This window comes from Heloderma suspectum, chromosome 15 (assembly GCF_057233095.1).
Source record: "Heloderma suspectum isolate Gila_16-S chromosome 15, 16-S_ref, whole genome shotgun sequence".
In the NCBI taxonomy this organism is placed as follows: domain Eukaryota; kingdom Metazoa; phylum Chordata; class Lepidosauria; order Squamata; family Helodermatidae; genus Heloderma; species Heloderma suspectum.
This window is the reverse complement of record NC_139472.1, coordinates 23,662,329-23,679,497: the sequence shown is the minus strand read 5'-3', so window position 1 is coordinate 23,679,497 and position 17,169 is coordinate 23,662,329. Positions and strand designations below refer to the sequence as shown.

The 17,169-nt window shown below is 52.9% G+C and overlaps 1 protein-coding gene across 4 annotated transcripts in view; it reads right to left on the bottom strand.

Annotated features, from left to right (window-relative positions):
- Window positions 1-17,169, bottom strand: part of CAMTA1 (calmodulin binding transcription activator 1) — a 155,002-nt gene that overhangs the window by 121,845 nt on the left and 15,988 nt on the right. For 2 of the 4 annotated variants that reach the window (XM_084822152.1, XM_084822150.1), the window contains exon 2: window positions 14,256-14,409. In XM_084822152.1, coding sequence (XP_084678278.1) covers window positions 14,256-14,259 — 4 coding nt within the window. In that variant the 5' untranslated portion in view covers window positions 14,260-14,409. Of the gene's footprint in view, window positions 1-14,255; window positions 14,701-17,169 lie in introns of those variants that run through there. The other 2 variants (XM_084822149.1, XM_084822151.1) reach the window with 1 other exon arrangement.

The window sequence follows — 17,169 nt, the reverse complement described above, 5'->3', positions numbered from 1 at the left end:
CTTTGAATGAGTTCAATTCTCCAGGGCCACATGAACTGCATCCTAGAGTCATAAAGGAACTGGCAGAAGAACTCTCAGAACCGCTGTGTATTCTCTTTGAGCAATCACGGAGGACGGGTGAAGTGCCAGATGACTGGAGGGCGGCTAATCTGGTCCTTATCTTCAAAAAGGGTAAAAATGAGGAACATGGGAACTACAGACCAGTCAGAATGACCTAAATTTCTGGGAAAATTCTGGAGATGATAAAGCAATCGATCTGGAAGCCCCTTGAAAACAATGCAGTGATGACTCGAAGCCAACAGGGATTTGTCACGAACAAATCCCGCCAGATGAATCTGATCTCATTTTTGGATCAAGTATCCTCCCTTGTGGACTGTGGGAATGCTGCAGACATCATATACCTCGACTTCAGCAAAGCTTTCGACACAGTGCCCCATAATCTCCTGATGAGCAAACTAGCTCCAAGTGGGCTAGATGAAACAACGATCCAGTGGATCCACAGGTGGCTACAGAATCGGACTCAAAGAGTGCTTATCAATGGGACCTTCTCAAACCGGGGAGAGGTAACGAGAGGGGTACCGCAGGGCTCAGTCCTGGGCCCAGTGCTCTTCCACATTTTTATGAATGACTTGGAGGAGGAGGTGCAGGGAATGCTGAACACATTTGCAGATGACACAAAATTGGGTGGGATAGCTAATACCCTGGAAGACAGAACCAAATTCAAAGTGATCTTGTTAGGCTGGAGCGCTGGGCTGAAAACAACAGAATGACATTTAATAGGGATAAATGCCAAGTTCTGCACCTAGGAAAAAGAAACCAAATGCACAGTGACAAGATGGGGGATACATGGCTCAACAACACTACAAGCAAGAAGGATCTTGGAATTGCTGATCAGAAGCTGAATATGAGCCAACAATGTGATGTGGCTGCAAAAAAGGCAAATGCTAGTCTAGGCTGCTATCAACATAACTTCCAAATCCCGGGAAGTACTAGTTCCCCTCTACTCAGCACTGGTTAGGCCTCATCTGGAGTACTGTGTCCAGTTCTGGGCACCACACTTGAAGAAGGATGCAGACAAGCTGGAGAGGGTTCAGAGGAGGGCAACAAAGATGATCAGGGGACTGGAAACAAAGCCCTATGAGGAGAGATTGAAAGAACTGGGCATGTTTAGCCTTGAGAAGAGAAGACGGAGGGGAGCTAGGATAGCACTCTTTGAGTACTTGAAAGGTTGTCACAGAGAAGAAGGCCAGCATCTCTTCTCCATCATCCCAGAGTGCAGGACACGGAAGAATGGGCTCAAGTGACAGGAAGCCAGATTCTGGCTCAACATCAGGAAAAACTTCCAGACTGTTAGAGCAATACGACAATGGAACCAATTACCTCGGGAGGCGGTGGGCTCTCCCACACTGGAGGCGTTCAAGATGAGGCTGGACAGCCACCTGCCAGGGATGCTCTGACTTGGATTCCTGCATTAAGCAGGGGGTTGGACTCCGTGGTCTTGTAGGCCCCTTCCAACCCTACTATTCTATGATTCTGATAGGTGGCCACCTCCAAACGTGGAGACAACCACCTACCCAAAGCAGGGCAGGAGAAACACAGAGGAGATCGTTCCCTCTGCGCTTCTCCTGCCTTGCTTTTTCGGCTAGACAGCCGACTGCTGCTGGCTAGCTGCGGGAGGACGGAGCAGGAAGGAGGCTGCTGTACAACACATAAGATGTGTCATACAGGGAGTTATGATCTCCCCGCCCCAGAACACTGCCCGCCACGCCTCCTTTCGGCTGCTCCGCGCTCCTCTTGCGAGTGCGGAGGACGGGGCTGTTCTGCGCTGCCTCCGAGGCAGCACGGAAGTGGGGGGAGGGCGGTTCTCTGGTTAACCGGAGCGCGGGCTCCAAGGTTGGTTCCCAGAAAACAGCATGTCCTACGGCTGTCTAGCTGCTGTCTAGCAGCCACAGGATTGCCCCCTCTGCTGGTTGTTTTTCTTACCAGTTTTACTGCTGACTCTTCAGTATTTTTAATGTGTTAAATATCTTAATAATTTTGATATTTTCACCAGCTGTATTTACGTAGCACATTTCTAATCCACCCAATAACTAACATTCTCTGGGTGGATTACAAATAGTTAAAAAACTAAAATGCCATAGAACAGTTAAAAATATAAAATACAATATAAATATTTAAAGGAATAAAATACAGTATCATGCCAAGAATAAACAGCACACAAGCCGATAAAACAGCCATAATAACCTAGAGCTAGGCCTCCAAAATGCCTGGAAGAAAGGTCTTTGCTTGGCACCAAAAAGCAACGTTGGTGCCAGGTGAACCTCTTTGGGGAGTTTAATCTACGAGTGGGGTGCCACCACTGACGGGGCCCTCTCTCTTGCGGCCACCCACCTGGCTTCCTTTGGTGGGGGCCCATAGAAAAGGGCCCATAGAAAAGAGCCCCTGAAGAAGATCTAAGGGTCTGAGCAGGTACATGCAGGAGGATGTGCCTTTCGATATCCTGGTCTCAAGCTGTTTATGGCTTTAAAGGTCAGCACCAACACTGAATTGAATTGGGCTTGGAAATGGACGGGAAGCCTTGGCAGCTGAAGAAGCACTGGCATCACATGGTTGAATCAGCCAATTAACTCGCAGTAACTGAGCAGCTCGATTTTGAATTAGCCGAAGTGTCTGAACTATCTTCAAAGGCAGCCCCACGTGCAGCAGCACATCGCAGTAATCCAGCCAGGAGGTTCCCAGAGTTCTGGTCGTTACCGCGTTGTTGCTTTGGGGGTTTTGTGATTGCAGACCGCCCTAAGGCCACTTGTTAGCTGGGTGGGACGTACATCTAATGAATAATGAGGTAAGTAAACGAGGGGCTGCGCCATGGCCCAGATTCGGGCACAGCCAGCGTTCCCAGGGAAGGGGATTCCACGAGCGGGGCCCCCAGCCTGCAACTTGCCCCCCTGATCACTTCAGCGGCAGCCTGGACCGCAGACCCGAGGCTGATCTCGGGGCTGCGACACGCCGCAGGGCCGCCGGGGCTCCTTCGGATAAGCGGGTCCCAGGCCTGCCCGGGCTTTAAAAGCCTGGAGCGGCGCCGCTGCTGCTCCGCCGAGATGCGCCCGCGGCGACGGGCCAGGCCAGGCCTGGCGCAGCCGCCCCTGGGCCCGCGTCGCCCGGGGCTCGCCGAGCGGCGCTCCTCCCCGCTCAGCCGGGGCGCCCCGCCGGCCGGCCGGCCTCTCCCCGCGCGCGCCTGCTGGCCGGGTGCCCCGACGGCGCCGGGGAAGAGCGCCTCGGGCGGGGCGGCGGCCGCCGCGCGGCCCGGAGCTGCGGGAGGCGGATTTCGGCGAGCCGCCCGGAGCGGCGGCCAAGCCGCTGGGCCAGAGCGCCGCGGCTTCTCCTCGCCAGGGCCTGGGCGGCCTCCTCCCGGGGATGCGCTGGCCGCGTCCTGTGCCGCGGAGGGGCCGGACTGGAGGCCCTCGGGGGCCCCTTCCGGCGCTGTGATCCGTCCTCGTGGCGGAACACGCAGGGAAGCACGGCAGAGGGGGGGCCCGGGCAAGCTCTGCCTCCCGCCGCTGATGGGGGCGGCCTTGTCCCCCAGCAGCGCCTTCGGGAGCGGGCGAGTCTCCCGGCGGCAGAGCGCACAGAGGCGTCCGGCGGCCGCTCCCCTTCCACGCGGCGCTGGCCCCTGGGAGCGGCGGGGGTTGCGCTGCGGGCAGAGGCCGGGGCCAGTTGAGAGGGCGGGCCGGGGGGGGACAGGCCCTCTCCTGGCTGCAGGCGGCCGCCAGCGGGGAGGGCCAGCTCGGCTGCGGGGGCCGCCTTCAGCTGGCCGGGGCGCGGGGCCCTGGCAGCCCGGCACGCTGCGCGGGAGGGCCTCTTCCCCGCGCAGCCCTCCGGCTCCCGCCCCCGCTGCCCACGGAGCCGTGGCCCCGACCCCGTCGTTCCGCTGACCCTCCTCTCACGAGGAAGCCCTTCCCCGGAGGCCCCCGGGCTGCCCGCGGGCCTCCGTGCGAGCGGAGGGGGCGCTGCGCGCGCCGCCCGCCCTCCCCGTCCTGCCGCGCCCAGCGCCGCGCTTGGGCCGCGCAAGCCGGGCTCCGGCGTGCCCGGGCTGCCCGCGCGCGCGCGCGGCGCCCCGGCATTTCTTCTCGCGTGATGAGGCCCCCTTCGCGGCTGGCGGCTGCGTGGGCACGCCGAGGCGGCAGGGAAGTCCTGGCGTGATCCTGACGCCCTCCCTTGAGCCCTCTCGCCCGTCGATGTCACAGGGAAGCCCAAGTCTTGTCAAGGCAGGCGGGCCAGTGGGGGAGAGGCATTTGTAATGCAAATGGGCATCCTGGTTGACTTTCCCATTAGAAACTAACTGAAGCGAGAACTACTTAGAAGCCTCCCATGTGAAAACACCCCGTGCAGACTGTAAATCCCAATTCAGATGTATCGATCTAGAACTGAGGGTCAAGCCGCCTCTCGCAGGGGGTCAAGCCAGGTTGCAGCCCTGTGGCGTAGAACTGCTCCCCGCTCTCCCTCCCCGATCTTAGGGGGGGAAATAACATTTTCCTTACTAGCCACACGGTGGTGCTAAGTGACCAGTGAATTATGGGATCCTCCCCGCTTTGATACAAAATGAAAGCTTTTGCTGTTAGGGGTCACTCCGCCCCCTGTAAATATTTTTAAATCACCAAGATTACAGTCTTCGGAATTATGTTGGACGTTTCAGGTCTGCGCTTTGAATACTTAGGAGAAAGCAGGAACATGGGCGATTAGAGATTACTGACATCGAGCAGTATTTGCCAGAGGTGCGAGTTCAGCTTTGATGTGTAGAAGGAATGTGGGTGGGGGAGAGAGTCAGTTGTCAAGCCCAATATTTGGCAAAGAGCGGAATGGCTGGTCGCGGGACATTATTGTACTGGCAGCTTCCGTAATACTGCATGTCACAAAGGGCCGTTGCTGGAGAGTTTCCCTTTGGGAACATCTTCGCAAAATGGCTGGTGTTTCTGGAGAACTTTCACCCATCACATAATCAGCTCAGCCCAGGGACCCTCACAAGTCAGTGTATTGCATGATAATTGCCTTCCTGGATTAGACAAAAGATCAATCCAGTTCAGGATTATTCTGTTTCTGAAAGAGGCCTCTTGAAATTCACAAGCAAGGCATGGAGGTGATGGCATTTGCTCATCTGGTCTTCAAAGGTACAGTGCTTCTGAAGATGGGGGTTCCATTATGCTGTCATGGCTAGCAGCTGTTGGGAGCCCATCTCATCCATAAATTCCTCTAAAGATTTAAAGATGTCAGCTCAGCTCCTGTCTGTCACACCTCTTGTGACAGTGAATGTTGTGTGGATACAAACGTATTTGATGTGGGACACGGTGGAAATGGACCCGTGGGGGCAGCGTTTGCTCTTTGCCTTTCCAAAACACGTTTAGACGTCTGTGGCTCTTTCTCTATGTCTGTGTGCTCTTTGCACATGAATATACTGCTGATGCTGTCAGCCTTGTGTTGGGTGAAAAGATCACGCTGTTGAGCTGCTAATATAGGTGCGCTGGGCGACTGTTTTGCTGGCTCTTGCCAGAGGCGCCAGGCTTCATAGACCCACCACTGTCCTCTGGAATGCAAGGAGGGCTTCCAGACTTCCTGACCCAGATGCAGGCTGAAAGGCAGAACATGGGGCTCCCCCAAATCCAGACCTCCAGCAGAAACACGCCCATCAGTGCTCCTGGGAGAAGGATGAGTTTCAAGGGATTGTTAAGGAAGAAAATAATCATAACCACAATCTTAAGGAAGTGCCGGTTGAGTAATGCCATTTCAGAACTTATGAAGCCTGCTCCAGAAATTCTGCAGGCCATCAGGAAAGATGTGCCATGATTTTGGCCAGTCCTAAAGCGAAATGGTCTCGCCATGCAAAACAGGACAGCCACTGAAACCCACAGCACCTCACCCCGACCCCGGGCTCTTACAGCTCAGTTGCTGATTGGAAGGTCCGGCTGCAAAGCAATGGATTTTGCTCATCCATTGCTCATCCTGTGTCGGCTACGAGACATCTGCACATCAGTTTGGAGAATTCTGAGCCCAAGGATGCCACAGCATGGGAGGGGAAAAAATAAGGCTGATGGCAGAACAAAGAGGGTGGGGGTTGGGCATCTGGAAAGAATTCATAGGTGCCTCTGTTGTTTGTGTTACTTTTTTTAAAGATCCCTTAGTTAAAGCAACCACTTGAGAGTCTCTCTGTAATAGCTTGCTGTAATAGCTCTCTGATGTTCCTTGCCCAACTTTCTGGATGTGGGTTGCCCCTAGCAGAGATGGACATTCCTGCTTCCCAGAGAGAGGGCCTGAGGCTTCACAACCCCCCGCCCCCATCAGGGGAAGCTTCACAGCTCCAGAGCACATCCTGAGCACAACCAGGGCCCTACATTCATCCATCCATTGCTTGCTTTCATGCACTGTGGTCAAGACCTTTTTATTTTCCCAGACTTTTCCATTTTAAAAGTGCTTTTTAGATCCTTTGTATTACTATTACTAGTTGTTGCTGGTTTTACACTGGTTTTGTGCTGTTGCTGGTTTTACTCTGTTTCAGAATGTCTGTTTTTTAAGGTTTTAGTTTTTACTGTAAACCACCCAGAGAATGTCCGTTACCAGATGGTATATAAATATTGCAAACGTTTGTATGTTTTGTACCCTGGTATCAATACAGCTGCAAACTGGCAAAGGTGAGAGAAGATCTGAGTTACAGGGTGGCAAAGCTGGGGTACTATTCCATTCTGTGGCTACTTGAGGCTTGCAGGGGAAGCCTTTGGCACCTGATGGCAGTCAGAACATGGCAGGTGAAGTCCCATCCAGTAAGAAGAGTCAGGCCACGATAGGCAAGCTCTTGTTAAGCAGATATAGCCCAATCAAAGTAGACAGGTCAAGCCATGACTGGCCATGTCAAGGCAGGACCTTGGATAGCTCCAAGTGGGACCTGCTGGCTGGAGGTCTCTCCTACTAGGACAATAGGAAGATTTTGTCTCAGCAAGGAGCTAAAGCCAACTGAAGCCTTATGTAGCTTGGCAAGACCTATAGCGTGGTCTGCTCCACCCCTTCTGGAGGAGCTGCCTGGACTGTCAAAGGGCCCTTGACTGAGCCTTCTGCAAGGCTGGGGAGAGGGAGGTTCTGACGGGGACTTGTCCTGTGAGCCAGAGGATGATGGCAGGGCCGTGTCCTCTGGCTGGGAGGGCCCTGAGTGAGGCCCTGACTGTCCTGCCCCTGAGGAAGCAGCCTGTTCCTCATTTTATTCAGAATCCTGTGCTGCACAAAGGGTTGGGGGCTGGTGGTCAGGGCAGCTGCTCAGAGGGGAGACCCTCTTGGGGTCTTAAAATGCCAATTTACTTGCTTCAGAGCCAGGAATATGATGCAGGGCATGTCTCGCTGGATTCACCTCTTCTATGAAGCTTTTGGCTTCACCCCTCAATCTTCCTTCCTAACGGAAATCAAATCTAAGTGTACATCTTCCTGCATTTGTTCACCATCTTTCATTTGCCACCTTCTCCTCCTGAGGCTCCTGCTCCTCCCTCCCTCCCCCTCCCCATTTTCTTCTCTTCCCTTCCTCTCTCTCTCGCCTTTCCCACTGTCAACATTTGGCCTGGAAGCACCTCAGGGCAGGGGACTGCCTTTTCACTTACTCTGTAACGTGCCACACATGTTGATAGCACTATATACATTATGAATAGTAATCATAGATTGCTTTGTAATAGGTTTCTTCTGTTTGCTAATTTCATCGTGTCTTCGATAGTTCAAAGGCACCTGCAGGACCAATGGCAGACACCCCCTCCCCGGCTCTGCCGTTGCCAGGACAGCAGCTCTTCTTTCCCAATGAAAGTTTCCTTCTCCAGCCAGAAAGAAAAGCCGTCACTGAAGAGGCTATAAATCCCCTTCGAATCCGTCCCCAAGGAGACGGCATCTGAGCTCAGTAATTAAGTGGCTGGCAGGTCTGTGCCATAAGAGAGCCATTTCAAAGGGTTTGGCTCTGGGGGGAGGGAACGGAGCTCAGCCTCCACAAAGTTTGTGTTTCAAAGGTCTGGAAGAATAAAAATCCCACCACTGAACTGAAGCGGCATTATGCAACAGGTAAGGAAAGCAAGGAAGGAGTGCGGAGGACGGGGAGGGAAAAAAAGAATCCCCCCACCCCCCGCGGAAGGCTTCCCTGGGCTAGGCGAGGTGCAACATTCAGATTCAATCACAGACTAATCTCCTTCAGGGCAGAGAAATTTGGAAACATCAGGAAATCAAACTGTGACGCCTGCGATAGAATGTGATTTATGTGAAAATGTGATGCAGCGAACGTGCTCGGCTGCAGGACTGCACAGCAGCAGCTTCTGCTTTGGAGCCCAATTGGAGGCCTTCCTGGTGCGGAGAGCTCCTGGCGCTCCCCTGAATGGGCTCAGCCAAGCTCCATGCTCCCCCCGCCCCAAAAAGGGTCTGATCAGAATCTAAAGCTCCCTCTGCCCCCACCCCCAAACATCCCGCCTCAAAACAGAGCCGCATTTCCACAGAAGCCTCTCCCAGGATGTACTTTCATAAACCAGGACGTGCAGATGCCTAAGCAGGCTGAATAATTGGGCAGAACGCTGCACTTCCCTCCCAAAGCAGAAGAGCGATTTATGGCCAGTTGGGTGTCACTCTGGCATCGTTTTTCCTGACGCACTGCAGACTCCAAAACCTGCTGCTACCTGGCCCTCCTGTGTAGCATCACAGGTGCTGAATTGATACCAAGGATGCCCTCAAAGGTTTGAGCACCATTTCTCCACTGGGGGTGGGGCAGGACGGGGGGGACCGTGTGGCCCTGCCATTGAAGTGTTGCTGTTCCGCTGGAGCACGGAAGTCATCCCTCTGTCCTGTGTGTTCCCGCTGCTGCGGCGGCTTGCACAAGGGCTGGAAAAGTGCAGAATCTGGTCCTTTAGAGCAAAAGGTCCCCAGTTCCTTGAGTGTCTCAGGTTCTATTTTGAAGGAGGGGAAAACCTGCAGGTGCCTCCGCCCTCAGGGCTGCCAAATATCCTTGAAATTGCGTGGTCAGTGCCCAGAACAGCGGAGTGATCAAGCTGATCTGCACAACAAGAAATGCACTGTGGCTGGAGAGAGCGAGCATTGAGGCCAAGCACCCGTCCACTCATTCTTACTCCAGGCTGCCTGGTCCTGATCAACCTTCCTGGCACCTACGAGGAGTGCTGATGACACAGCTTCACTGCCACACAAGGCCCGCAGAAGGCGCCGGGCACATGCTGCGGCCACTCCTGTCCCGGGTGGCCACTGTGAAGAAGGCTCCTCTGGGGTCAGCCTGAGTTTGAGCATCATTGTTACGCCGTCACTGACCATCAGTGTTGGACATCGTTGAACGCCACAGAATCGTAGAGCTGGAAGGGGCCATTTAGACTGTCGAGTCCAACCCCTGCTCAGTGCAGGAATCCAGTTTAAAGCATCCCTGACAGACGGCTGTCCAGTCTCTGCTTGAATCCCTGCAGGGACAGAGAGCCCACCGCCTCCCAAGGCACTCGGTTCCATTGCCTGACTGCTCTGACTGTTAAGAAGGTTTTCCTGATGTCCAGCTGAAATCTACCTTCCTGCAGCTTAAGCCCATTATTTCGTGTCCTACAGTCTTGAATGATAGAGAACGGGTGTTGGTCCTCTTCTGTGCGACAACCCTTGAGAAGTGCTATCATATCCCCCCTCAGTCTTCTCAAGGCTACAAATAACCAGTTCCTTCCATTTTTCCTGATATGATTGAGAGCACAATCCGAACTTGGAGGCGGCTGACTATCCAATGCAGGGCGGGCAGAGCACGGAGGGGATCCTCTCCTCCGTGCTCCAGCCACCCTGCATTTGTGGCTAGACAGCCAATTTCGGCTGTCTAGACAGGGCGCATCAGAGCGGGGCTGAGGGGGGGAGGCTGGACAGTGCATAGGAAGCATCGTAATGGTGCTTCTGTGGTCTCCTCCCCTCCCTGCCCCCAGGAACACCCCCCTTTCACCCGCTCCACACTGCTCTTACGAGCGCGGAGCCAGGACGAACTGTGCTTCCTACGAGGCAGCAGGGGTGGGGAGTCAGGTCTCTGGGAACCAAGATTGGAGCCCTGGCTCTGAGCTCAGTTCCCGGAAAGCAAACAGTCCTGTGGCCACCTAGACACTGTCTAGCAGCCACAGGATTGCACCCTTAGTTACTAGTCCCTTGATCATCTTTGTTGCTTTGCTCTGGACTTGTTCCAATTTATCTAAAACCTCCTTAAAGTGTGGTGTCCAAAACTGGACACAGTATTTGAGGTGAGGTCTGAATCCAGCAATTTTGGTCAAAATCACTTCCTGTGATTTAGAAACTTTACTTCTATTGGTGAAACCTAAAATTGCATTTGCCTTTTTTGCAGGCACATCACACGGCTGCCTTATATTCAGCTTGTGATCAGCTACAACTTCAAGATCCTTTTCACATGTACTATTGTCAAGCCAGGTATCCCCCATCTTATACCTGTGCATTTGATTTCTTTTTCCTTAATGAAGAACTTTGCACTTGTCTCTGTTGAATGCCATTCTGTTATTTTCTGCCTAGTTTTCTAACCTAACAAGTACAGTTTGAATTTTATTTCTGTCATCTAAGGTATTAGCTATCCCACCCAAGTTTGTGTCATCTGTAAATCTGATAAGCATTCCTCCCCCACTTCCTCCAAGTCATTAATAAAAATGTTGAAGGGCCCAGGGCATAGTAAAAGGCAGAGGAATGAAATGGTGGTTCAGCTATTAAATAAGGATGGCAAAACGATAACAGATGACAAAGAAAAGGCAGAGGTGCTCAATTCCTACTTTGGCTCAGTCTTCTCCCAAAAGAGGGTCTATGACCCCCCTGGCAAAGGCGAAGTACAGGCTGAAGGGGCAGGATTGCAGCTTGAGATCGATAGGCATATGGTCAAGGAACACCTAATGACTTTGAATGAGTTCAAATCTCCAGGGCCAGATGAACTGCACCCTACTGTGATAAAGGAACTGGCAGAAGAACTCTCAGAACCGCTGTCTATTCTCTTTGAGAAATCATGGAGGACGGGGGAAGTGCCAGATGACTGGAGGAGGGCTAATGTTGTCCCTATCTTCAAAAAGGGTAAAAAGGAGGAACCTGGGAACTACAGACCAGTCAGTCTGACATCAATCCCTGGGAAAATTCTGGAGCAGATGATAAAGCAATCCATCTGGAAGCACCTTGACAACAATGCTGTGATTACTCAAAGCCAACATGGATTTGTCAAAAACAAGTCCTGCCAGACAAATCTGATCTCATTTTTTGATCAAGTAACCTCCCTTGTAGACCGTGGGAATGCTGTAGACATCATATGCCTCGACTTCAGCAAAGCTTTCGACAAAGTGCCCCATGATATCCTGATGAGCAAACTAGCTCAAAGTGGGCTAGATGAAACAACGATCAGGTGGATCCACAGTTGGCTACAGAATCGGACTCAAAGAGTGCTGATCAATGGGACCTTCTCCAACTGGGAAGAGGTAACAAGTGGGGTACCACAGGGCTCAGTCCTGGGCCCAGTGCTCTTCCACATTGTTATTAATTACTTGGAGGAGGAGGTGCAGGGAATGCTGATCACATTTGCAGATGACAGAAAATTGGGCGAGATAGCTAATACTGTGGAAGACAGAAACAAAATTCAAAGTGATCTTGATAGGCTGGAGCGCTGGGCAGAAAACAACAGAATGACATTTAATAGGGATAAATGCCAAGTTCTGCACCTAGGAAAAAGAAACCAAATGCACAATTACAATATGGGGATACGTGGCTCAACCACACTACAAGCGAGAGGGATCTTGGAATTGTTGTCGATCACAAGCTGAATATGAGCCAACAATGTGATGTGGCTGCAAAAAAGGCAAATGCTCTTTTGGGCTGCATTCATAGAAGCATAGCTTCCAAATCCCGGGAAGTACTAGTTCCCCTCTACTCAGCACTGGCTAGGCCTCATCTGGAGTACTGTGTCCAGTTCTGGGCACCACACTTTAAGAAGGATGCAGACAAGCTGGAGAGGGTTCAGAGGAGGGCAACAAAGATGATGAGAGGACCGGAAACAAAGCCCTATGATGAGAGACTGAAAGAACTGGGCATGTTTAGCCTTGAGAAGAGAAGACTGAGGGGAGATATGATAGTGCTCTTCAAGGACTTGAAAGGTTGTCACAGAGAAGAAGGCCAGCATCTCTTCTTGATCATCCCAGAGTGCAGGACACGGAATAATGGTCTCAAGTGACAGGAAGCCAGATTCCGGCTGAACATCAGGAAAAATTTCCTGACTGTTAGAGCAATACGACAATGGAATCCATGACCTGGGGAGGCGGTGGGCTCGCCCACACTGGAGGCCTTCAAGACGAAGCTAGACAGCCATCTGCCAGGGATGCTCTGACTTGGATTCCTGCATTGAGCAGGGGTTGGACTCGATGGCCTTGTAGGCCCCTTCCAACCCTACTATTCTATGATTCTATGATTTCCACAGTCTACTACGGAAGTTACTTGATTGAAAAATGAAATAAGATTAGTCTGGTAGGACCTGTTCTTGATGAATCCATGCTGGCTTCCATGAATGAATGAATGCCATTGAGTGTTATTGCTGATACTGACATTGTTCCTTGAGCACCAATGAACATCACTGAACACCGTTGTTTATTGACTGGCTAGCTGTGGGGGCCAACAGATATCTGAAGGGTCCCTTGAGCACATGCCTTAATCCTTGTTCCACCCTCACTGCTGCTCTCTGTGACTGAGGATGAACACCCTGGGGCTGGGGTGGGGGGAGATGTGGGTGCAGCGTGTGGTGCATTCCACTGTGCCTGGATGGCATGCCTCTCCAGCAGAGATGGCACGCTGCTCACGCCCCCCCTTTTCTGCACACACCCCAGTTGGGGCTGCTTGGTGTCAGAGCCAGGCCAGGGCTCATGTCCAGAGCCAGGGTTGAACTGGGCTTTTCAGCAGACTGGGTAGGCCATTCTGAAACTCTGTCCTGAAGGGGCCCATTGCTCTCCTGGTGCCACTTTCTTTGGTCCAAACAGGCAGTTCAGGCCCTCCTCTTACAAACGTAGTCCTGAGTTCAGCCAGAGAGAAGGAGAAGACCGTGGCAATGTCGCGGGAATGGGGCTTGCAAGAACCGCATTGCTTTCAGACTAAATTCACCCATGAAAATGAGCAGTAAATTGCGGGGAACAACTGTGTCTCTGGGACAACTCTGCTGCCAGGTCTGTGGAGCTCAGCTGGGGCAGCTTTGGCTGTGCTCTGTCTCAGCATAGCTTGCTTGCGGATGGAATGGAGATTTCTCCCATTTTCATGGCCTTTTGCATTCTGCAGCCTGCGTGGGACAGACGTTGCCAGGGGGGATGCCGCCTGGCTAAAGTGAAGCATGGTTTGTAAGCAACAGCGAGTCACTCTGGAATGATCTCACCACTTCAAACGGTGGGCAGGCGTGAGAGGGTAAGGCCTCAGCCAGGGGGAGGGAGGGCTTGCAAGGTGCTGAGCCAGCCATGCCAGGGCCAGCAAGAGAAGGAGGGGGGGACCAACCAAGCTGTCTTCTGCAGCTGAGAATGAAATGTTTGTCATGGCAACAAGTTGCAAAGCACAGCAGACAGACAAGCAAACAAAAGGAAATTATTTGTGGGCATCAAGTCTGTGGGTGCAGGGAGAGAAATGCAGCAAAGCCCTGGGACTGAGGCATAGTATCTGTGCACGCGTGCCTGTGTGTGCCTGCAAGCATGCACACTGGATCCCTGCTTTTCAGGCCAAACAAGACCACCCCTCAAGAGTTCCTGCATTGCTGGCAGTGGTTTTACCTGGTGCTGCTTCACACAGTGGAACAGGGCTGCCCACTAGGCATGCCAAAAGCACAAATCCTTTTGCTTAAAAAAAGGGGGGGGGCTCTTTAAGCCGTATTGATCATTACATTGCTGCAACTATCACACTATCTGGAGGAATCAACAGCAGCCACAACGAACGTCCATCGAGGGTGCTGTGTGTGCAACTTAATCTTGAGTGCGCCTTGCAGTCTCGTCGAGGACCCCCCCCCGCCCCCGCTGCTCAAATCAGAAATGGTGCCTGACGGGACAGCAGCTGGCGAACTATCCGGTGTGGTGCATTGCAGAGCTGCTGCTGAAAGACACGCAGGACCCTTCCCGTCGCTGTTCCCGCCCCGCAGCAGGGAAAGGCCCCCTGACCCCGGAAACGGCCGGACCCCCTCCCCGCCGCCCCGCCCGGCCCCGCGCCAGCCCAGCCCAGCCCCACCTACTCACACATGGGCTTCAGCTGGCCGATCAGCTCCTCCTTCGTCCATTTCGCCCACTCCTTCTTGTCCGTGTTGATGGAGCACAGGATGGGCCCGCACGGCTTCCCGCAGTCCTCGATGGCGGGCACGTTCAGGTAGTGCACCAGCACGATGTCCGGGTTCTGCGGGGAGAAGGGCACAGCAGACTTCACCACCGCCGCCCGGCGCGCTCGCGAGGCGGCTCGCAACAGGCGCCGCCGCCCGCCCCGCGAAGCCCCCGCCCGGGCGATCGGACAGCCGTGCCGGCGAGCCACGCTGGCGCGCCGTCCGCGCTCGGCGGGAGGGAGGCCGAGGGGAGCTCCGCGTGCTCCGAGCCCGGGCTTCGTTTCGGGGGTTCTGCCAGCCCGAGCAGAGCGGCCCGCGCGCGGGGACGCCTGGCGGCCCAGGCCCGGAGGACCCTTCTCTGCCCACATCTATAGATGCGCATTTAGGAATGATGACAAGGACTTGCTGAAATCCCACACGAGGCGAAGGCAACCCACGACGTTCGCACCCCAGCCCTCGCAAAGGAAGGCCTCCCGTGCGTCTGCGCCCTGGCCCGTCCCAGACCAGTGAAGTTTTGCTTCTTCCTAGCTGAATTGCCACGCAGGGGGGAAACTGGGAGGGGTGTGTGTGTTGCGGTACCCGGGAAGGGGGCAGTTAGCGCTTCCCTCCCACTCTGCAGCTGCCCTTGGAAATTGCCTCCTGCATGGCCATTCAGCTGAGGGGAAAAGCCACCTTCCGTTGGCACCACGGGCACTCCAGGGAAGAGATCCAGACCCCCAGGAAACAGATTTGGGGCTACGTGGCCCAGGCCTGGCAATGCCCCTGCATGAGAGAAGGCTTCTCCTGGCCAGCACCCATGCAGCCCCTGACTTCTCTTTGTGCAGCCCCGGACCCCTTTCCATCCAGCCTGGTCCTGCCCATTCCAGGACTGGTCCAGACCCTCCTCCTGACAAAGCCACTGCCTTGCTTGCTCCAGGGCGCACACAGGTGCTTTGGCTCCACATTTAACCTTTGCTGCCTGGAAAGATCAAGGAGAAGGAGCAGTGAACCTGCAGAAAAGGCCTCCAGGTGGGGCTTCCACCCAGGCACTCATTGAGAGCCTCTCGGAGAATCCCAGGATGAAAAGTGGAACCAGAGAAGACAAAAAAGGGCACCCCCCCCCGAGTTCTGGACTCCCTGGAATGGCAAAGGCTGGAGTTCCATGTTTCACACTTGCAAGGTGGCACCTCCTCCCTGGGCAAATTCCCTCAGAGAAGCCTGCTGTATTTATTTCTAAATTGTGCAAGCCACCCTGCAGTATTGCTGCTCCCTGGGCGGCTGACAAACAAGAACAGAATAATGACAATAAAGTAAAATGAAGTGGTCGGCCTAACATCATTGAAGCCACAGCTGATACAAGACAAAAACACAGCAGCAAATCAAAACCTAACATGTCAGCCATTAATAAAAACTGTCAATTAAATGTAGCAGATCAAAGGAGACACATTCCACAGCAACAGGTTAAGAGGCCCAGGAAAATAAAAAAAATTGAAAAGACACCAGAGTAGGCATCAGACCAGCCTCCCTGGGAGGGCCACCACAACAGGAAAGGCCCCTGCTCCAGTTATCCCCACCCATCTCTAGGCAGGGGCACGGGACGTCTGCAGGATCCCAGGAGGCTTAGCACAAGCGCAGCACGGGACAGCGAGAAGAGGAAAATAGGGTGTTATTCTGCCCCATGGAGATCCCTGTATATAACATTTGAAAGAGATTCTGCATTTACTGGAAACTGTAAGAATAACAGGAGAAGGTTTGCACAAGCCAATACCAAACTGAAACACTCCTAAAAGTCTGGGAATGGTCTTGATCGCAAAACAACCCTTAGCAGCACTTCTTCAGGGAGAGACCTCCGGGGACCTCTGCTGTCATGTGGGACAGACAGAAGGCGTTGGTTGCATCATCACTACAGAGATCTGTCTGGATTTGATCTAATAATGTGGTGATTATGATTAGAAATCTATCTCTGGTATAAGCGATTTAGGTAAGCTAATGATGAACAAAGTGCTATTTCCAAGTTGGAGTCCAATTTGGAAATTTTAGAAGAAAGGCCGTCCCACTGCAGGGGCTGTGATCCTGATCCGTGATGGGACCTGGAAAAATGCGAGAGGGGATACGGCTGGGCACACGGTTCAGATTTCTGGGAATCTCAGCAGCTTTAAAAAGAAAAAAAGCGAGAGAGAGAATGAATGCACGCACAAGGTTCTAGTACTTAAGCCCACAAAGAGCGGCTTGAAAGTGTGTTTCAGTGACAGTTGAAATCTTGAAAGCCCTGGGCCGGCCGGGCTGACTGACTATGGCTTCCAGCAGGCGAGGCTCGGTTCAGTGTTCCACATTATACAGAGCAGTAAAAAATTGTAGCACAAATTATGCATAATCAGAGAAATTGTGTGAATCTGCTTGATTTGTATATTCCACACAGCTTGAAATGTCCAATTCTTCCTGGTTCAGAATCTGAATTGCCTGAGTGCACAGAGCATATGACACCCAGTCCCAAGGTAAACAGCACAACATGAATGCAGGTAGCTCAGCCTCCAGGTTTGCATAACTCAAAATACACCAATACCCCCAGAACTGGCTGCAGGAGACTTGGCAGACACTTAAGCCTAGTTCAACTGCAACAAACTTTCCAGTAAAGAAACTTCAACTTGAGTGTTTCTGTGTGTGTGTGGGGGGCGGTGGTGTAGATAAATGAATAATCTTAACAACAAGACGACCAAGAAACAACCCCCACGATACAGAACAAGATTGAAAACTAGATTTCTCTCCCTAAAGTCGTTTGCTCCTAAATTCACAAACTTTAATGACTGCTCTGGAATTATTTATAAAAATAAATAGGATAATGGTGTAATTAAAACTCT